The sequence below is a fragment of the Mesoplodon bidens genome (genome assembly GCF_964165515.1).
Source record: "Mesoplodon bidens genome assembly, chromosome: 14".
Taxonomy (NCBI): Eukaryota; Metazoa; Chordata; class Mammalia; order Artiodactyla; family Ziphiidae; genus Mesoplodon; species Mesoplodon bidens.
This window is the reverse complement of record NC_138170.1, coordinates 69,898,701-69,921,532: the sequence shown is the minus strand read 5'-3', so window position 1 is coordinate 69,921,532 and position 22,832 is coordinate 69,898,701. Positions and strand designations below refer to the sequence as shown.

The window sequence follows — 22,832 nt, the reverse complement described above, 5'->3', positions numbered from 1 at the left end:
AGGTTTTTCTCTTTCATCACTTTAAATGTGTCCTGCCACTCCCTTCTGGCTTGCAGAGTTTCTGCTGAAAGATCAGCTGTTAACCTTTTGGGGATTCCCTTATGTGTTACTTGTTGTTTTTCCCTTGCTGCTTTTAATATTTGTTCTTTGTATTTAATTTTTGATAGTTTGATTAATATGTGTCTTGGCATGTTTCTCCTTGGATTTATCCTGTATGGGACTCTCTGTGCTTCCTGGACTTGATTAACTATTTCCTTTCTCATATTAGGGAAGTTTTCAACTATAATCTCTTCAAATATTTTCTCAGTCCCTTTGTTTTTCTCTTCTTCTTCTGGGGCCCCTATAATTCGAACGTTGGTGCGTTTAATGTTGTCCCAGAGGTCTCTGAGACTGTCCTCAATTCTTTTCAATCTTTTTTCTTTATTCTGCTCTGCAGTAGTTATTTCCACTATTTTATCTTCCACGTCACTTATCCGTTCTTCTGCCTCAGTTATTCTGCTATTGATCCCTTCTAGAGAATTTTTAATTTCATTTATTGTGTTGTTCCTCTCTGTTTGTTTGCTCTTTAGTTCTTCTAGGTCCTTGTTAAACGTTTCTTGTATTTTCTCCATCTATTTCCAAGATTTTGGATCATCTTTACTATCGTTATTCTATTCTGAATTCTTTTTCAGGTAGACTGCCTATTTCCTCTTCATTCGTTAGGTCTGGTGGGTCGGTTTTTTTTTTTTTTTTGGCGGTAAGGGGGCCTCTTGCTGCTGTGGCCTCTCCTGTTGCGGAGCACAGGCTCCGGACATGCAGGCTCAGCGGCCATGGCTCACGGGCCCAGCCGCTCCGCGGCGTGTGGGATCTTCCCGGACTAGGGCACGAACCCCTGTTCCCTGCATCGGCAGGTGGGCTCTCAACCACTGCGCCACCAGGGAAGCCCAGTCTGGTGGGTTTTTGCCTTGCGCCTTCATCTGCTGTGTGTTTCTCTGTCTTCTCATTTTGCTTAACTTACTGTGTTCGGGGTCTCCTTTTCGCAGTCTGCAGGTTTGTAGTTTCCATTGTTTTTGGTGTCTGTCCCCAGTGGCTAAGTTTGGTTCAGTGGGTTGTGTAGGCTTCCTGGTGGAGGGGACTAGTGCCTGTGTTCTGGTGGATGAGGCTGGATCTTGTCTTTCTGGTGGGCAGGTCCACGTCTAGTGGTGTGTTTTGGGGTGTCTGTGGCCTTATTATGATTTTAAGCAGCCTCTATGCTAATGGATGGGGTTGTGTTCCTGTCTTGCTATTTGTTTGGCATACGGTGTCCTGCACTGTAGCTTGCTGGTCGTTGAGTGGAGCTGGGTCTTGGCGTTGAGATGGAGATCTCTGGGAGATTTTCACTGTTTGATATTATGTGGAGCTGGGAGGTCTCTTGTGGACCAGTGTCCTGAACTTGGCTCTCCCACCTCAGTGGCACAGCCCTGACGCCTGGCTGGAGCACCAAGAGCCTGTCCTCCACACGGCTCAGAATAAAAGGGAGAAAAACAAAGAAAGAAAACAAGAAAGAAAGAAGAAGATAAAATAAAATAAAGTTATTAAAATAAAAAATAATTATTAAGAAAAAAAATTTTTTAAGTAATTAAAAAAAAAAAAAGGACAGAACCCTAGGACAAATTGTAAAAGCAAAGCTATACAGACAAAATCACACACAGAAGCATACACATACACACTCCCAAAAAGAGAAAAAGGAGAAAAAATATATATATCGTTGCTCCCAAAGTCCACCTCCTCAGTTTGGGGTGATTCATTGTCTATTCAGGTATTCCACAGATGCAGGGTACATGAAGTTGATTGTGGAGCTTTAATCCGCTGCTTCTGAGGCTGCTGGGAGAGATTTCCCTTTCTCTTCTTTGTTCTCACAGCTCCCGGGGCTCAGCTTTGGATTTGGCCCCGCCTCTGCGTGTAGGTCGCCCGAGGGCATCTGTTCTTCACTCAGACAGGATGGGGTTAAAGGAGCAGCTGCTTCGGGGGCTCTGGCTCACTCAGGCCAGGGGGAAGGGAGGGGTACGGATGCGGGGCGAGCTTGCGGCGGCAGAGGCCAGCATGGCGTCGCACCAGCCTGAGACGTGCCGCGTGTTCTCCCGGGGAAGTTGTCCCTGGATCACGGGACCCTGGCAGTGGCGGGCTGCACAGGCTCCCTGGAAGGGAGGTGTGGATAGTGACCTGTGCTCGCACACAGGCTTCTTGGTGGCGGCAGCAGCAGCCTTAGCGTCTCATGCCCGTCTCTGAGGTCCGCGCTGTTAGCCGCGGCTCGCGCCTGTCTCTGGAGCTCCTTTAAGCGGCGCTCTTAATCCCCTCTCCTCGAGCACCAGGAAACAAAGAGGCAAGAAAAAGTCTCTTGTCTCTTCTGCAGCTCCAGACTTTCTCCCGGACTCCCTCCCGGCTAGCTGTGGCGCATTAGTCCCTTAAGGCTGTGTTCACGCAGCCAACTCCAGTCCTCTCCCTGCGATCCGACCGAAGCCCGAGCCTCAGCTCCCAGCCCCCGCCCGCCCCGGCGGGTGAGCAGACAAGCCTCTCGGGCTGGTGCGTGCTGGTCGGCACCGATCCTCTGTGCGGGGTCTCTCCACTTTGCCCTCCGCAGCCCTATTGCTGCGCTCTCCTCCGTGGCTCCGAAGCTTCCCCCACTCCGCCACCTGCAGTCTCCGCCCGCGAAGGGGCTTCCTAGTGTGTGGAAACCTTTCCTCCTTCACAGCTCCCTCCCACTGGTGCAGGTCCCGTCCCTATTCTTTGTCTGTGTTTTTTCTTTTTTCTTTTGCCCTACCCATGTACGTGGGGAGTTTCTTGCCTTTTGGGAGGTCTGAGGTCTTCTGCGTTCAGTAGGTGTTCTGTAGGAGTTGTCCCACGTGTAGATATATTTAGGATGTATTTGTGGGGAGGAAGGTGATCTCTGCGTCTTACTCCTCCGGCATCTTAAAGCTCCTCCTTCTCTCATAAAGAACGCTCAGAAATTCTTGGGTGGGTCCAAGGGGGGCAGAAGGTGGCTGTGGGGTCAGCTGGTGGCCACAATTATCACATGGCTCCCTCTGATGGGTCTGCAATGTGATGTGAAATAGTGAATAAAAGGGTCAGGTCATCCTCAGGGTTCCTATGATTCACTCTAGAGGCCGCCATCAGTATTTTTTTAATGGAGTAGAACAATGTAGAATACAGAGTATCAGAATGCAGAAAAAGGGGAAGTTATGTTTCATGAAACTCTGTTTTCAGTTACACACACACACACAATAGGTCACAATTTAAATTACATTTCTTACAATGAGTAATGGTCAAAAAGTTTAACTGTTGCATTCTGTTAGGTCAGCTGTGAATTTTTTTTCAAATGAGATAAAAGCATGAATTCTGTATTTGAGATAGAAAAATTAATCCCTCCTTTAGGATTCTACTTCTCATGGTAACCCATTAAATGTAACATTTGTTGATTCTTAGACTTTGCAGTGAGGTTCTTTTCAAACCGTTTAGCTTTATTTCATTGATGTAAGGCCCTTATTTTAACTATATTTTCATCTCTTTACTGAGATTTTAAACATCTCAGTTAATCTATAACTCCATTTCAGAAGTAACTTTTGTAAGTGATTCCTTTAAGTAGCAAACTTCTGGAGAGCTTCATGAATTCAGCATGAATGTATTGTGAAACTTTCTAGAGATAACATGCCCTCAGATCCAAAATCATATAGAGAAGCACGTCATTTATTGCCAGAAATTTATTTGTAAAATGTTCTGGCTTATTTTCCAACAGGGAGGTGGATTAGATGTATTATCAGAGAGATTTCCACCACAACAAGCGACACCACCATTGATGATGGAAGAGAGACCCAACCTTTATTCCCAGCCTTATTCTTCTCCTTCGCCTACTGCCAATCTCTCCAGCCCTTTCCAAGGTGTGGTCAGGCAAAAACCTTCACTGGGGACTATGCCTGTTCAAGTAACACCTCCTCGAGGTGCTTTTTCACCTGGCATGGGCATGCAGACCAGGCAGACTCTAAACAGACCTCCAGCTGCACCCAACCAACTTAGACTTCAGCTTCAACAGCGATTACAAGGACAACAGCAGGTGAGTACTCTTGTTCAGCTGGTGATCCTTTTTAAAGGTATGTGCTCACTCTCTGTGTAATAAGACAGCCCAATTGCTACAATAAAAGTGTCAAGTCCACTCCCAGAACCTTTATGACTCAAAGTCATCCTTGGTCTATTAGGATAAGAATAAGGGACATTCATTCAATTAAAGACTTCTAGCTCATAACAAGGTACTTTGACACCAACAGTTTAAAAGGAATTTACTTTTGTTTTTTGAGATAAGAAATATTTAGGATGAACATAATATGGTTATTAAATTAATAAAATTGAAACTGATTAATTTCTAAAGTAGAGCATCAAGAGATACTGTTTATCAGACTCACAGACTTAGAGAATGAACTTACAGTTACCAGTGGGAAGGGTGGCGGGAAAGGATAGTTAGGGAGTTTGGGATTGACATGTACACACTGCTATATTTAAAAAGGATAACCAGCAAGGACCTACTGTATAGCACAGGAACTCTGCTCAATGTTATGTGGCAACCTGGAGGGGAGGGGCGTTTGGGGAAGAATGGATACATGTATATGTATGGCTGAGTCGCTTTGCTGTGCACCTGAAACTTTCACAACACTGTTAATCGGCTATACTCCAATATAAAATAAAAAGTTTTAAAAAGAGAGAGAGATTGTTTATAATTGAACCCAAAATGACGTTTATGTTGTTTGTAGTTAGAGTGATTAAAGCCTAATGATGTCATAATACTAGGAGAACAGAGGAAGGGATAGTTTGGGGGTCCTGGGAGTTGTGGGTGAGTTAAGTATTTTCTCTCATGACAAATAATGAGTAGGTATAATGACATAAATATTTAAGATTGTATAAGCAGCAGTTATAGGGATAATCATCAAGAACCAAAAACCCAAACTGTTAAAAGTATTGTTTCTGGGAAGCAGGACGGACACTGTAGATTGTTGCTTCTTGTTATTAATCTTTTGTATTTTTTTAACCATATGTCTATATTGCTTTGAATTTTTAAAAAAGCATTTGAAGAAATTCCCTGGAGCCTTACTAATAGACAAAGGAAGAGGAAGAAGGAGCTAAATTATATTAGACAGGCAGCGTGATAAGATGGCTGCAAGAGTTAGCTCTAGTTTCAAGTCCTAGTTTTAACCTTATCTGAAGTGGGTTGATAGTCATATTATTGAGCCTTTTAAAGCCTCTGATTCCTCATCTGTAAAAAGAATCTAATAAATAATTCCTTTACCTCATAGGTGTTGTGTAGATTAAATGAGATAATAGATGTAGAGCATAGATGTAAAGCTCTTAGCACAGTGCCTGGCATGTAGTCCCACTTAGTAAATACTAGCTATTATTATAAAATTGTATTCAGTAAATATAACAAATAATATAAAATGTGCTTCCATTCCACTTAAAAGGAGGAAGATGAGGAAAGGGAGAAAGAGAGAGATGACATAGGATGAAAAAAAATATATATATATATATTTTTTGTGTGTGTTACGTCGGCCTCTCACTGTTGTGGCCTCTCCCGTTGCGGAGCACAGGCTCTGGACGCACAGGCTCAGCGGCCATGGCTCACGAGCCCAGCCGCTCCGCGGCATGTGGGATCTTCCCGGACCCGGGCACGAACCCGTGTCCCCTACATCGGCAGGCGGACTCTCAACCACTGCGCCACCAGGGAAGCCCAAAAATATTTTTAATGGTAGACTAAGGAATAATTTTTAAACACTGGAGTGGAATAAAGGACACAAAGAGGAATTAAGGGAAGAGAAAGAAGAAAACAGAAACAAAGGAAACAATAATACGTTCTGAGTATTATTTAAGATAAACTACTTCTTGTTATAACTTGTCATTCATTATTAGATGGCACAATAAGAAATACTTAATAGTTCCCCTGTATTGAATTTTTCGCAAAATATATTTAGGGGGACTATACTAGTTACTGAGACAAATACAAAGAATAAAAGATATAGGCAATTTTCAGAACTTACAATCAGCTTGGGGTATTCAAAACATAGTGTACAGTCAGCCCTCTGTATCTGCAGGTTCCGCATCTGCAGATTAAACCAACTGTGGATCAGAAAGAGTATTTTTTTAAAATTCCAGAAAGTCCCAAAAAGCAAAACTTTCTGGCAATGAAAACTGCCTGATAAAAGAATAAGCTTCCTTAAAGAACTCTTTGTTTTGGCAAGAATTTATGTGGTGGCTGAATCAGGGTTCTCAACCTCATCACAATGAGCATTTGGGGACTGGTACATTGAAGGATGTTTAGCAACATCCCTGGCCTCTACCCACCAGATACTAGTAACAACCCCTCCCCAAGCTGCGGTAACTAAATGTCATCATATATTGCCAACTCTTATGGTGCAGAAGTCACCCCTGGTTGAGAACCTCTTGGCCAGATAATCATCTTTCAGGTTTACTGTAGAAGGGCTTCTTGCTAAGGTACTGGAAAAAAATCCATTCAGGCAGATAAAGTGACAGCAAGCCTGAATTGTGTGTGTGTGCACATGTGTGCATTTTATACATATAGGCTGGGTTTGTGCTCTTCCACTGGCCTCAAGCACCACATCTCCTTTAGTAACACAAGCCTGGCGATGTGACCTTTAAAGACTTTTGAATTTGTGTAACCAACTCTAATCTAAGGATTACCAGCTTCTCTCTTCCCACTCCCTAACCCCCAAAGGTTAAGGTTTTGGAGGAGATAAAGGATATGGTGATCCTTTTAGGAAGACGTCCTTGGAAGAAGTAGAATTTGACCTGCTTACTGGAAAATGGGTAGCATTTTAGTAATCAGAAAGAAGAAGCAGTTTAGAGTGAGACTGTTGTACACAGCATTAGTTAGGTTGTACACACAGTTAAGGGGAGGGGAAGATAAACTGAGTTTTTCCAAGGGCAGGAATAATTTTTCTTTAACAGAAAGTCCTTGTAAATTGCTGCTTTTAGAACAATTCCTTCTACTTCTAAAAGTAACCTATTTATTTTCTAAGGTTTTGATTTATTTTCTAAGGTTCTTTTCTCACTTTTACTAGTTCTGAAGCATTTTTTCCTCTGTCCCCACCCATTTCATTTTCATGTTATCTCACAGTTCAAAGAATATATAAAGCTGTAAGTTTGGAATCCCAACTCCCACACTTCTGGCAGTTTTACTTCTCTTCATCGCTAAGTATTAATGTATTTTCACCTATCCTCATTGCCTTCTCTTCTGTTTTTAGACTTGCTGTTCTTTCTGCCTTGAGTTAACTCTACCATCCTCTTTGCTACCTGGCATTCTCATCTTTCAAGGTCCCATTGAGCTCACTCATGCTCTTGGTCTCTGCCTTCAGGTCCTAGGCTAAGTTAGTTGCTCCCCCAGTGCTGCTCTACACATCTATATATGCAGTATAGCGCTTGTGCGTTGCACTTCTGTATTGGCCTCTGCCACTCAACAGAGAGTTCCCAGAAAATAGAAATTTCCTCACTTTTGTAGCCTGAAAACTTTATATACTGTCTTGCATATACTGAGTTTTTTTTAAATCTTTGTAAAACTTATGGTTCATTTAAACTTATGTGCAAGGTCTGTTGAGTTTAAGAAGTATGTAGATTTTCATACTTAAGAGCCTTTTAGAACCATAATATTTCTTATCTTTATTTTTGACGTGATTCTGAATGTTTTATCCTATTCCACAGTGCCTGAAAGTTGTAACTTTAATATTTATATTATATTGGGCTTTTCCCTCCAAATCAATTTGTTTTCTAATCTAATGGGAGTCAAAAAATGAATGAAACTAGAGTTGAGAATTGAGCTTTTTGGAGATAGCTGTTTGCAGCTCTTTGGATTCTCTTATAAAATTTTCATAGGCTTTCTAGTTTTCAAATAGTATATTAAAATATATTAAATGTATTAAATATGAATATAATAAAATACATTGATATGTCAATGTATTTTATAAATAATTTATATATTATTAAGTACCGTATAAACACAAAACAGTATTGGTATTATTACTGTTATCTCTCTGAAAAGTTTATTCATATCAAATTGTTGAGTAAGAAATCCTTTAAGCAATAGGTTGTTTATCAGGAGATATCACTTGTAAGGATGCTTGTTTTGTTATTTGATAAAGTTAAGGAATGCCTATGACCTGGAATGCTAAGCCTGATATAGATATTATCCTTCAAACTAATGTTCTGTAGAAGATTGTTCTAGGAGATAATAATAAATGTTAATGGCTATATGTCAGAAAAAAAGGTTCATGATAAATAAATTGCATAGTTTATCCCCTTCTTGGAGCTCTGCACTGTGCTTTGGCCAATTAAAGTCTCATAGAATTAATACAGTAAAGAAATCTATTTCACCTTGTGTAACCCATTATTTCCAATGCTTAATACAGCACAGCATGCTATTTTCCTGGCACATCTATTAATATCCTGCAGAACAATGTTCTTTAAAACACCAATTTGGGAAATGCTGGTCTAAAGTAATTACTTCTTCTAGTTAAATAAATAGTCCATTTTCTCAGACCATTTGTTTCTTATATAATTCTCTCCAGCTAATGAAATTACGTCGGATTTTCCCCAAATATATACCCATCAGACAGGTACCCTCCAAGTCAGAAGTACCTCAACTTTTCCATTCATCTCCCAGACCTTTATAGAATGTTCCCTATTGTATATTTACTTTTTTACTCACGACAGTTTAAGACCTAGGGCCGATGTTTCTTTTCTCTCTACTATTGCACGTGTCTGAAATAACTAAGTTTTTTTTTTTAATTTTTATTGGAGTGTACTTGCTTTACAGTGTTGTGTTAGTTTCTACCATACAGCAAAGTGAATCAGCTATACGTATACATATATCTCCTCTTTTCTGGATTTCCTTGCCATTTAGGTCACCACAGAGCATTGAGTAGAGTTCCCTGTACTATACACTAGGTTCTCATCGGTTATCTATTTTATACATAGTATCAATAGTGTATATATGTCAGCCCCAATCTCCCAATTCCTCCCACCCCCACCCCCACGTCCCCCTTGGTATCCATACGTGTGTTCTCTAGTCTTTGTCTCTATTTTTGCTTTGTAAATAAGATCATCTATACCAATTTTTTCAGATTCCACATATATGCATTAATATACAATATTTGTTTATCTCTTTCTGACTTACTTCACTCTGTCTGACAGTCTCTAGGTCCATCCACGTCTCTACAAATTACCCAATTTCGTTCCATTTTATGGCTGAGTAATATTCCATTGTATATATGTACCACATCTTCTTTATCCATTCATCTGTCAGTGGACATTTAGATTGCTTTCATGTCCTGGCTGTTGTAAATAGTGCTGCAGTGAACATTGGGGTGCATGTGTCTTTTTGAATTATGGTTTTCTCTAGGTATATGCCCAGGAATGGGATTGCTGGGTCACGTGGTAGTTCTATTTTTAGTTTTTTAAGGACCTTCCATACTGTTCTCCATAGTGGCTGTATCAATTTACATTCCCACCAACAGCACAAGAGGGTTCCCTTTTCTCCACACCCTCTCCAGCATTTGTTGTTTGTAGATTTTGAGATGATGGCCATTCTGACCAGTGTGAGGTGATATCTCAAGGTAGTTTTGATTTGCATTTCTCTAATAATTAGTGGTATTGAGCATCTTTTCATGTGTTTGTTGGCCATCTGTATGCCTTCTTTGGAGAAATGTCTATTTAGGTCTTCTGCCCATTTTTTGATTGGGTTGTTTGTTTTTCTGATATTGAGCTGCATGAGCTGTTTATATAGTTTGGAGATTAATCCTTTGTCAGTTGCTTTGTTTGCAAATATTTTCTCCCATTCTGAGGGTTGTTTTATCGTCTTGTTTATGGTTTCCTTTGCTGTGCAAAAGCTTTTAAGTTTAATTAGGTCCTATTTGTTTATTTTTCTTTTTACTTCCATTACTCTAGGATGTGGGTCAAAAAAGATCTTGCTGCAATTTATGTCAAAGAGTGTTCTGCCTATGTTTTCATCTAAAAGTCTTATCATCTCTGGCCTTACATTTAGGTCTTTAATTTTGAGTTTATTTTTCTGTATGGTGTTAAGGACTGTTGTAATTTCATTCTTTTATATGTAGCTGTCCAGTTCTCCTAGCACCACTTATTTTTTTTTAATAAATGTATTTATTTTATTTATTTATTATTTTTGGTTGCATTGGGTCTTCGTTGCCGCACGGGCTTTCTCTGGTTGCAGCAAGCAGGGGCTACTCTTCATTGTGGTGCGCAGGCTTCTCGCTGTGGTGGCTTCTCTTGTTGCGGAGCACAGGCTCTAGGCACGTGGGCTTCAGTAGTTGTGGCTCACGGGCTCTAGAGCGCAGGCTCAGTAGTTGTGGTGCACGGGCTTAGTTGCTCCACGGCATGTGGCATCTTCCTGGACCAGGGCTCGAGCTCGTGTCCCCTGCGTTGGCAGGCGGATTCTTAACCACTGTGCCACCAGGGAGGCCCTCCCAGCACCACTTATTAAAGAGGCTATCTTTTCTCCATTGTATATTCTGGCTTCCTTTCTCATAGATTAGGTGACCACAGGTGCGTGGGTTTATCTCTGGGCTTTCTATCCTGTTCCATTGATCTATATTTCTGTTTTTGTGCCAGTACCATACTGTCTTGATTACTGTAGCCCTGTAGTATAGTCTGAAGTCAGGGAGCATAATTCCTCCAGCTTCATTTTTTTTTTTTCTCAACATTGCTTTTGCTGTTCAAGGTCTTTTGTGTTTCCATACAAATTGTAACATTTTTTTGTTCTAGTTCTGTGAACAATGCCACTGATAATTTGAAAAGGATTGCATTGAATCTATAGATTGCTTTGGGTAGTATAGTCATTTTCACAATATTGATTCTTCCAATCCAAGAACATGGTGTGTCTCTCCATCTATTTGTGTTGTCTTTGATTTCTTTCATCAGTATCTTATAGTTTTCTGCATACAGGTCTTTTGCCTCCTTAGGTAGGTTTATTCCTAGGTATTTTATTCTTTTTGTTGCAGTGGTGAATAGGATTGTTTCCTTAATTTCTCTTTCTGATCTTTCATTGTTAGTGTATAGGAATGCAAGAGATTTCTGTGTATTAATTTTGTATCCTGTGACTTTACTCAATTCCTTGATGAGTTCTAGTAGTTTTCTGGTGACATCTTTAGGATTTTCTTTGTATAGTATCATGTCATCTGCAAACGACAGTTTTACCTCTTCTTGGCGAATTTGGATTTGTTTTATTTCTTTTTCTTCTCTGATTGCTGTGGCTAGGACTTCCAAAAGTATGTTGAATAATAGTGGTGAGAGTGGGCACCCTTGTTTTGTTCCTGATTTTAGAGGAAATGCTTTCAGTTTTTCACCATTGAGAATAATGTTTGCTGTGGATTTGTCATATATGGTCTTTATTATGTTGAGGTAGTTTCCCTCTATGCTTACTTTCTGGAGAGTGTTTTTTATCATAAATGGGTGTTGAATTTTGTCGAAAGCTTTTTCTGCATCTATTGAGATGATCATATGGTTTTTGTTCTTCAGTTTGTTAACACAGTGTATCACATTTATTGATTTGCATATATTGAAGAGTCTTTGCATCCCTGATATAAATCCCACCTGATTATGGTGTATGGTCCTTTCATTGTGTTGCTGGGTTCAGTTTGCTAGTATTTTGTTAAGGATTTTTGTATCTATACTCATCAGTAATATTGGCCTGTAATTTTCTTTTTTTTGTGAGATCATTGTCTGGTTTTCATATCAGGGTGATGGTGGCCTTGTAGAATGAATTTGGGAGTGTTCCGCCCTCTTCAAGTTTTTGGAAAAGTTTGAGAAGGATAGGTGTTAGCTCTTCTCTAAATGTTTGATAGAATTTACCTGTGAAGCTTTCTGGTTCTGGACTTTTGTTTGAAGAGTTTTAATTACAGTTTCAATTTCAGTGCTTGTGATTGGTCTGTTCCTATTTTCTATTTCTTCCTGGTTCAGTCTTGGAAGGTTGTACCTTTCTAAGAATTTGTCCATTTCTTCCAGGTTGTCCATTTTATTGGCATATAGTTGCTTGTAGTAGTCTCTTATGATCCTTTGTATTTCTGCGGTGTCAGTTGAAGTGTCTCCTTTTTCATTTCTAATTTTATTGATTTGAGTCCTCTCCCTCTTTTTCTTGATGGGTCTGACTAAAGGTTTATCAGTTTTGTTTATCTTCTCAAAGAACCAACTTCTCATTTTATTGATTTTTGCTATTTTTTTTGTTTCTCTTTCATTTATTTCTGCTCTGATCTTTATGATTTCTTTCCTTCTAGTAACTTTGGGTTTTGTTTGTTCTTCTTTCTCTAGTTCCTTCAGGTGTAAGGTTAGGTTGTTTATTTGAGATTTTTCCTGTTTCTTGAGGTAGGATTGTATTGTTATAACCTTCCCTCTTAGAACTGCTCTTGCTGCCACCCATAGGTTTTGGGTCATTGTGTTTTCATTGTCATTTGTTTCTAGGTATTTTTTTTATTTCCTTTTTGATTTCTTCAGTGATCTCTTGGTTACCTAGTAGCACATTGTTTAGCCTCCCTGTGTGTGTGTTTTTTACAGTTCTTTTTCCTGTAATTGATTTCTAATCTCATAGCATTGTGGTCAGAAATGATGGTTGATACGATTTCAGTTTTCTTAAATTTACCAAGGCTTGATTTGTGACCCAAGATGTGATCTGTCCTGGAGAATGTCCTGTGTGCACTTGAGAAGAAAGTGTATTCTGCTGCTTTCAGATGGAATGTCCTATAAATATCAATTAAGTCTATCTGGTCTCATGTGTTATTTAAGACTTGTGTTTCCTTATTAATTTTCTGTCTGGATGATCTATCCATTGGAGTAAGTGGAGTGCTAAAGTCCCCCACTATTATTGTGTTACTGCTGAATTCCCCTTTTATGGCTGTTAGCATTTGCCTTATGTATTGAGGTGTTCCTGTGTTGAGTGCATAAATATTTACAATTATTACATCTTCTTCTTGGATTGGTCCCTTGATCATCATATGGTGTCCTTCCTTCTCTCTTGTGACCGTCTTTATTTGAAAGTCTATTTTTTCTGATACGACTATTGCTACTCTAGCTTTCTTTTGATTTCCATTTGCATGGAATATTTTTCCATCCCCTCACTTTCAGTCTGTATGTGTCCCTAGGTCTGAAGTAGGTCTCTTGTAGACAACGTATATACAGGTCCTGTTTTTGTATCCATTCAGCCAGTCTGTGTCTTTTGGTTGGAGCATTTAATCCATTTACATTTAAGGTAGTTATCGATATGTGTGTTCCTATTACCATTTTCTCAATTGTTCTGTGTTTGTTTTTGTAGGTCTTTTTCTTCTCTTGTGTTTCCTGCCTAGAGAAGTTCCTTTAGCATTTGTTGCAGAGCTGGTCTGGTGATGCTGAATTCTCTTAGCTTTTGCTTGTCTGTAGAGCTTTTGATTTCTCCATCAAATCTGAATGAGAACCTTAATGGGTAGAGTAATTTTGGTTGTAGGTTTCTCCCTTTCATCACTTTAAATATATCCTGCCACTCCCTTCTGGCCTGCAGAGTTTCTGCTGAAAGATCAGCTGATAACCTTATGGGGATTCCCTTGTATGTTATTTATTGCTTTTCCCTGCTGCGTTTATTATTTTTTCTTTGTATCTGATTTTTTGTTAATTTGGTTAATATGTGTCTCAGCATGTTTGTCCTTGAGTTTATCCTGTATGGGATGCTGTGTGCTTCCTGGAATTAACTATTTCCTTTCCCATGTTAGGGAAGTTTTCCACTATAATCTCTTCAAATATTTTCTCACACCCTTTCTCTTTTTCTTCTTCTTCTAGGACCCCTATAATTTGAATATTGGTGCATCTAATGTTGTGCCAGAGGTCTCTGAGACTGTCCTCAATTCTTTTCATTCTTTTTTCTTTATTCTGTTCCTCAGCAGTTATTTCCACCATTCTGTCTTCCAGCTCACTTATCCGTTCTTCTTCATCAGTTATTCTGCTGTTGATTCCTTCTAGTATATTTTTAACTTCAGTTATTGTGTTGTTCATTAGTGTTTGTTTGTTCTTTAGTTCTTCTAGGTCCTTGTTAAACATTTCTCATATTTCCTCCATTCTATTTCCAAGATTTGGAATCATCTTTACTATCATTACTCTGGATTCTTTTTCAACTAGATTGCCTATTTCCTCTTTATTTATTTGGTCTTGTGGGTTTTTACCTTGCTCCTTTGTCTGCAACATATTTCTCTGTCTTCTCATTTTGTCTGGCTTACTCTGTTTGAGATCTCCTTTCCACAGGCTGCAGGGTTGTAGTTCCTCTTGCTTCTGGTATCTGCCCCCAGTGGGTGAGGTTGGTCCAGTGGCTTTTGTAGGCTTCTTGGTGGGAGGGACTCGTGCCTGTGTTCTGGTGGGTGGAGCTGGATCTTGTCCCTCTGATGGGCAGGGCCACGTCAGGTGGTGTGTTTTGGGGTGTCTGTGGGCTTAGTACAACTTGAGGCAGCCCATCTGCTGATGGGTGTGTTTGTGTTCCCGTCTTGCTTGTTGTTTGGCTTGGGGCGTTCAGCACTGAAGCCTGCAAGCAGTTGGTGGAGCTGGGTCTTGGAGTTGAGATGGAGACCTCCAGGAGAGCTCTCGCCAATTAATATTTCCTGGGCAAGCAAACAGCAACAAAAACAATTAAAAACAAACAAACAAAACCCCAAACAAATGGTAAAAGCAAAACCAAACAAAAACAAAGAAAACAAACACACACACGTACAAAATAAGAAACAAAAGCAGAGAAAAAAAAAAACGAGAACAACCAGACAAACAAAAGAACCTCAAAATGAAATCAAACAATTAAAAACAAAATCAACAAAAACAAAAAATAGAAAACAAAAGAAAAGCAGAATGCAAACTGAAGGAAAAAGCAAAGAAAACAAAACAAACACACAAAAATAATTTTTAAAAAATGATTTTAAAAAGATAAGAACAAATAGAACAAAGGATAAAAATAGAACAAAGGAAAGAAAAAAAGAAAAAGAACAACAAAAAGTAACATAGAAATAGAAATATAAAACAATTAAAAATAAAAAAAATTTAAGCTAAATAAAAATAAGAACAAATAATAATAATAAAACAGCAACAAAACAAAACATTAAAAAAATAGTAATAATTATATTTTCCTGGGGTCTCAGCTATCAGTGTCATTGCCCCCACCATGAGTCACAGCCAACCTTCACCTCCCCAGGAAGCCCTCCAAAGCCTCTAGGTAGGTGTCTGGTCCCTCTGTGGACACTGTGGGGCAGCTAAGACTCTGACCTGGCCCAGCTTCCACATGTACTAGTCCCCAAAGTCCACAGCTGCTAGAACTAGGCCAGTTTCAGTTGTGGGAACACTCATTGTCCATTCAGATATTCCATAGATGCAGGGTTTACCAAGCTGAAGACAGGGATTTAATCTGTGGTTTGTGTAGCTGCATGGAAAGATTTTTGTTCTTCTTCCTTAGTCGATCCGCCCTTGGGGCTTAGCTGTGGTTTTAGCCTCACCTCTGCATTTGGGCCACCCACAGGAGTCTGCCCCCGAGGCTGCCGTGGAGCACTCGGGTCTGCCCTGGTGAGGACAGGGTGTGGAGGTGGCACGACTGCCTGGGTCACGGGGGCCCTGGCAGTGACAGGGGTGTGGCAAAGCCAGTGGCTACAGGCACGAGAGATCTGGCCCAGGTGGGAGGCTTTCCTAGCACCTGGCGGCCGGTGCAAGAAAGTCAGCCCTGGTGGGGGCTTTTACTAGCACCTGGAAGGGCAGGGGCCCAGCACGTGGGGAGAGAGAGGCTGCAGTGGCATCTCTACCCTCTGTGCGTCACTCAACAGAGGTGCCTTGCTTCTATGGCAGTCTGGGTTTCCCCCACAAGCATTCCTCATTGTGGATTTCCTCCCTCCTGTCCCCTTAGGCCATCTTCTCACCGGCAACAGCAGTCCTCCCTGCAGGTTTGCTCTCCAGTCCCCATGTTCCAGCTCTTAGCCCCCATGTGCACCGGCGGACACACGTCCCAGTCTGGGGTGTGGAGGGCTGTGGTGCGGACCATCTGTGTAGGTCTGTCCTATCTGCCACAGACCGGCCATTTCACCCTCCTCCGACAGCCTCAGATGCTCCCCTTCTGTCCCAACTGATTTCCCCGTTGGTGAGGGGGCTTCCCTGGATGCGGGAACCTCTCTTCTGCTTCAGCTCCCCGCCAGGGGCACAGATCCCATCCCACTTCCTCTCCCCTTCTTTTTCCCTTGTTTCTTTCATCCTGCACAGTTATGCAGGGATCTTTTTTGTCCTTTCTGGTGTCCAAGGTCTTCTACTAGTTTTCATCTGGTGTTTTGTGAGAATTGTTCCATGTATTCTTGCTGCATTTGTGGAAGGAGATGAACTCCATGTCCCCCTACTCCTCCACCATCCTGGTGAATCTGAAATAACTAAGTATTAACATGTTTTAAAAAGCATGATAGGGCTTCCCTGGTGGCACAGTGGTTGAGAGTCTGCCTGTCGATGCAGAGGACACGGGTTCGTGCCCCGGTCTGGGAAGATCCCCCATGCTGCGGAGCGGCTGGGCCTGTGAGCCATGGCCGCTGAGCCTGCGCGTCTGGAGCCTGTGCTCCGCAACGGGAGAGGCCACAGTGATGAGAGGCCTGTGTACCGCAAAAAAAAAAAAAAAATTTTAATTAATTAATAAAAGGGCCATGCTGTATTTTTATATGTAGAAATATATCTCATTGTTTCCATTTTTCTCTAGTTGATCCACCAAAATCGGCAAGCTATCTTGAACCAGTTTGCAGCAAACGCTCCTGTTGGCATCAGTATGAGATCAGGCATGCAGCAGCAAATTACACCTCAGGTAACGTGAGAAAACCAGGCATTGTTAGTACTTCTCTAACCCATAACCCAAACTGTATTTCTTAAAGTGTTGACTTGAGTGTCTTTGAAATGGTCTGTGAACTGATCTTTTAATGATGTTTGTACTGTAGCTTTCTTCTAGAATGAATTTATAATCAACTTGTGATACCCCTTACTGATATTTGATGTAAAGCTGAGGGTTCTTTGTTTCGTTTTGTTATTATTGTCATTGCTATTAGATATCAGGTGTCTAAGTAGAAAACTCTTATTGCTGTCCTGATTAGTACCAGTAATAAGAAGCCTCGGATATGCAACTGTGTGTATGGTGCCTGAAACCTGATCAAAACCCAGTCACATTGCTTAGTTATCTTAACTACCTTGTGTTCTGCACTCAGTCTGAGCATCAGCATTTTGTTTTTTATTTTTTTTAATGATCCTTGTGTAAGAACCCAGAGCCATTGGAACTAAACATAAAAAGAACGGTGTAGGCTTCTAAGTGTTATCTAGTGCTTCCTCCCTATTTAACTTCTGCACGTACTTTAATATTTTTGCTTCAACCACTTTTTTTGTTTTTTGGCTGCACCACGCAGCTTGTGGGATCTTAGTTCCCTGACCAGGGATTGAACCCAGGCCCACGGCAGTGAAAGCGCCGAGTTCTAACCACTGGACCACCAGGGAATTCCCTCAACCACTTTTTTTATGGTTTCCCAACAAATTACACAAAAATTTGGGAGATGAGGTATTTTAGAGAGGATTTGAACAAAACACTTCTCCATAAAATGGACCTAGAAGGATTGGGAGCAAATACTAACCAAAAGGATAAATATTGATAGAAACTGCTGTTTAGCAGCAGATGTTGACATCTTCATCGATCCAGACTTGGGTTTCTCTGTCTTAAAAATCTCAGTGGTTAGCTCATGGAAGGGTAATTAGGTTATAAGGATACAAGACCCCACTCTTGGAATTCACATAAAGACGAATTCTATCAGGAAGTCATTATGTCACAGTTTCTTCCAGATTAGACTTCATCTGGTTGGCAATTTTCATTTTAATGGAGCTGTATGCTTTAATCAGCTCCTCAACATGAATGGACATTTTCTGATGAAGGCTTTATTGACATGCCATGTTGCTTTGCAAGTTAGACCAGAAAGTGACTTCAACCTAATTTTACCACTTCTTTCATCATTCATAATATTATAGCTACTAAAACACTTACTCTAATGCCTGGAGCAGTCTTACACTGCAACAATAATATAAGATACCTGGGTTCATTTATTTCTGCTTATTATTTTGTTTCTAATTAATTATTTGCATTTTAAGTGACCATTTGGCATTGGATCCTGGATTTCTGATTCTTCCTTTTTTAATGGTATTTGTAGGTTTTTCTAATTGTGAAGATAATGCACATTCATTGTAGATGACTTGGAAAATACAGAAAATTAAAATCACCTGTTATCACATTTCATTTAAGTAAAGTGGAATAAACGATCTCAAAGAGAAAAGGGAAAACTAAGTTTCACCATACTAGAAACACGGTGAATTTTTTGGAAATGAAAAAGAAAAAAATCCCCTAACAACCTAATGCCAGATAAGATAGAAGTCATCAAGCACATTTTATTTCTCTTCTTTATGGTTTTCATGTTTCTCTTAATAGTTTTCATGGCCTATATTATAATACTAATCAATATATGCTTTCTTAGACTTTTATCAGTCCTATGTGACTTTAATCTGTAAAATGTACTTATTTTCTCTCCTGTAGCTATTACTTAAGAGGTTTTCTTCCTTTTCTGTTTTAGTTTCCCTTGTACACTGATAATTGCTACATATTCTGTTGCTCCAAGCTACTAGGCTTAATCCTGTAAGCTGTCTAAGATAGGTGGTAATCATAATAATATTAGTAAGTGAGGATTTTTTTCTCTCTTTTTTAGCCACCCCTGAATGCCCAAATGTTGGCACAGCGCCAGCGGGAGCTGTATAGTCAACAGCACCGACAGAGGCAGCTAATACAGCAGCAAAGAGCCATGCTTATGAGGCAACAGAGCTTTGGGAACAACCTCCCTCCCTCATCTGGACTGCCAGTTCAAATGGGGAACCCCCGTCTTCCTCAGGGTGCTCCGCAGCAATTCCCCTACCCACCAAACTATGGTACAAATCCAGGAACCCCACCTGCTTCTACCAGCCCATTTTCACAACTGGCAGCAAATCCTGAGGCAACCTTGGCCAACCGCAGCAGCATGGTGAACAGAGGCATGACAGGAAACATGGGAGGCCAGTTTGGCACTGGAATCAGTCCTCAGATGCAGCAGAATGTCTTCCAGTACCCAGGATCAGGTATGAGGATTACACCTTTATGTTGCTTTTATAAGTACAGTTGGCCCTCAGCATCCACGGGTTCCATACCTGTGGATTCAACAACCCCAAATCAAAAATATCCACGCCCCCCCAAAAAAAAATTCCAGAAAGTTCCTAAAAGCAAAAGTTAAATTGGTTGCACTCTGGGAACTATTTACATTGTATTTACGTAGCATTTACATTGTATTAGGTTTTACAAGTAATCTAGAGATGATTTAGTATATGGGAGGATGTGCATAGGTTCTGTTTCTTCATTTTATATAAGGGACTTGAGCATCCATGGATTTTGGTATCCATGAGGGTCCTGGAACCAATCCCCCATGGATACCAAGGGACGACTATACCACATACAGGCTTAGGTCTCTTTTCACATGTGTTTCAGTTCACTGACATTGAGGCAATTTGCTGAAGAAGAAAGATGCTGAGGGAGTTCCCTGGTGGCCTAGTGGTTAGGATTCCGGGCTTTCACTGCCGTGGCCTGGGAGGAACTGAGACCATGCAAGCTGCGGGGCACGGCCAAAAAAAAGAAAAGATGTTGGCGTTGGAGTCAGGAAATCCAGGCTCTAGGCTCAGCTCTTGCCACTAAATGGTTGAGTGGTTTGAGGCTTCTCTCTTACATAAAGCTAAGATGATTAAATTAGAGGATCCATAAGGACCTGACACGAAAATTTTTAACATTTTGTCCGCAAAGCATATTCTTACTTTCTTACTTTCTCTCATTGATCCCTATAAGAATCTTATGAGAGTCCATGTCAGACAATGGGTGTAAGTACATTAACTCAAAATTTGCATACAGATTTTAAAAATTATCTTGTAAATTTTTTTTGATAGATTACATAAGGATAATCAGTCTTCACAAATTATCTCAGACTTCTCATTGGTGTCACCACCCTTAGCTGCTTAGGTTGTAAGCTATTCCTCTGAAATATCAGGCAGCTTTCTGGCTTTCAAAAGCTTTGTTCTTTTTTAATCTTTCATTTGCAGTGTCTCTGTCCTATTCCCTTTGTCCTAGGTAATGATATCTTTTTAAAATTTTTCTTCTATCACTTGGAGATTCTAATAGGTAGTGACAATAAAACACATTTGATTAATCCACCAGGTTTAATTAAACTGATGCAAAATTAATGGCAAATTCCTGGGAAAAAAATTGAAATAAATCCCTTCATTTTATAAATGAAAGAAAAAGTAAATTTTAAGCCTGCTTAAAAATGAATTTCAATGAGAAAGCTACTGTTTGACCTGAATAAAATGTTGAAGTTATGTAGACATTTTTTTACATGGCAGTATGCTTATCACCTTTGACAGCCAAATCAATTTAGACTTTTCATTCTGGTGGCAACAAGTGCTGAAATCCTTTGACTATTAAATTAAGTATCTAGGGAGACATGTGTCAGACAGTACCAGAATTCTCTAAGACGTTTTAATCAAAATTATACCACATCAGTTTCTTTGTCCTCAAGACAATGAAGTCATCTTTGGCTGGTTTATATCATTTACACTGTATGTGTGGGCAAGAAAAGTATTATAAATCCATATTTTAATTATAAGATTATCTGAACAGGAGTGGCCTTCAAAAGAGTTGTATTTTCATGTGCCCTGTGATTTGTGTATGCAAAGATTTTGACGAAGTTCCTTCAGTGTATTCCAGCTTACAGAATACTTCCTCCAACATGAGAAGACTTATATAGTTGTTTCCCCATTGCTCTTCCAAAATGGCAACTTAGCCAAAACAGCAAATTGATTCTTGGTAGCATTTATGATACTGATTGCAGAGCCTTAAATCAAAAGACTTATGTCATTCATTGGGGAAAAAAATGACCACAAATAAGCCAAACATTAATAAATTCCCCAATAAATTGTCTTATTAAAAAAAGTAAGATAAAAACAGTACGTCTCAAAAAACTAAAAATACAAATACCATGTGACCCAGCAGTTCTACTACTGGGTATATATCTGAAAACACTAATTTGAAAAGATACATGCACCCCAATGTTCATAGCAGCATTATTTACAATAGCCAAGATATGGAAGCAACCGAAGTGTCCATTAACAGATGAATGGGTAAAGAAGCTGTGGTATACATATACAATGGAATACTACTCAGCCATAAAATAAATGATGATATTTTGCCATTTGTAACAACATGGATGGACTTGGAAGACATTTTGCTAAGAGGAAAGAAACTGATGGTTACCAGTGGGGAGAGGGAAGTGGCGAGAGGGAAGTGGGGAGGGGCAAGTTAGGGGTAAGGGATTAAGAGGCACAAACTACTATGTATAAAATAAATAAGCTACAAGGATACCTTGTGCAATACAGGGAATTTAGCCAATATTTTATAATGATTATAAATGGAATACAACCTTTAAACATTGTGAATCCTGTGTCATACACCTGAAACTTATATAGTATTGTACATCAACTATACTTCAATTAAAAATTATTTAACTAATTAAAAAAAAACAGTACTTATGTCAATTTTCAGTCGTGCTCTTTAACACTTCATCTCTGGAAAGCCAAGAAAGGATGACTTCTATCTGCTCCTGTTTCTTGACTAAGCCTCCTGGAAAGGCAGTACTCCAAAACCCCATTTCTTTTTTTTTTTTTTTTTTTTTTTTTTTTGTGGTACGCGGGCTTCTCACTGCTGTGGCCTCTCCTGTTGTGGAGCACAGGCTCCAGACGCGAAGGCTCAGCGGCCATGGTTCACGGGCCCAGCCACCTCGTGGCATGTGGGATCTTCCCGGACCGGGGCACGAACCCATGTCCCCTGCATCGGCAGGTGGACTCTCAACCACTGCGCCACCAGGGAAGCCCCAAAACCCCATTGCTTATGAAGTTGACAAGATTTCCTTCAGGGTTGTGGGTCTAGTCTTTAATCTCTTGCAAGTCACATAGAATACAGTGATGGAGATAATGAGTGGGCAGAGCTTCCTTCTTCTCCAGACAGTACAACCAGATGTGTTACTACCCATTGTAAGTGCTCTATCTGGTACCCGGACTTTTCTTCCAGTCCAACTTTGAATTGACACAAAGTACTTTTCACAAAATAAGATTCTTTTTTATGAAGTGAGTATCTGTACTACAAACAAACCCCAGAAGCTAGGTACAGTGGAGAGAGTAGTCGTTTTATCCAGTTGCAGTTTGAAATGAAATGGCAGAGCTTTCAGGTCTTCCATGAAAAAACAAAAGCACAGGGGGAGAATTGTTTTTCTGGAGAGCATAAGAACATTTAAAGGTTCAGTAGTTTAAATTTCTTCCATTGCTCTAAGTTATAAACTTGCACTATCATGATCAGCAACCTGGTAGAAAGCTGCAAGACCAGGTTTTGTGTTGGTACAAATTCAAGTTCTGGAGATTTTCCAACCTTTTCAAATCAAGCCTTCTCCAAGAAACAAAAAAAACAAAAAGCACCACATGTTTTTATAAATAAAGTTTTATTGGAACACATCCATGCTCGTTAGTTTACATACAGTCTATAGCTGGCTTCACACAGTAGAGTTAAGTAGTTCTTACAGAAATGTTATGGCCTGCAAAACTGAAAATATTTACTCTCTGGCCCTTTGCAGAAAAAGTTGGCTGATCCCTGTGTTAATTAATGATAGTAAAACCAAAGGATGAATAAAGTAGCTTTGCTTTAGTCC

At 40.1% G+C, this 22,832-nt stretch overlaps 1 protein-coding gene across 11 annotated transcripts in view; it reads left to right on the top strand.

Moving 5' to 3' along the window:
* The window catches only part of NCOA1 (nuclear receptor coactivator 1), a 264,180-nt gene that overhangs the window by 217,995 nt on the left and 23,353 nt on the right, over positions 1-22,832 (top strand). For all 11 annotated transcript variants that reach the window (XM_081254782.1, XM_081254783.1, XM_081254773.1 and 8 more), the window contains 3 exons: positions 3,752-4,066; positions 16,742-16,843; positions 18,771-19,173. In XM_081254782.1, coding sequence (XP_081110908.1) covers positions 3,752-4,066; positions 16,742-16,843; positions 18,771-19,173 — 820 coding nt within the window. The remainder of the gene's footprint in view (positions 1-3,751; positions 4,067-16,741; positions 16,844-18,770; positions 19,174-22,832) is intronic.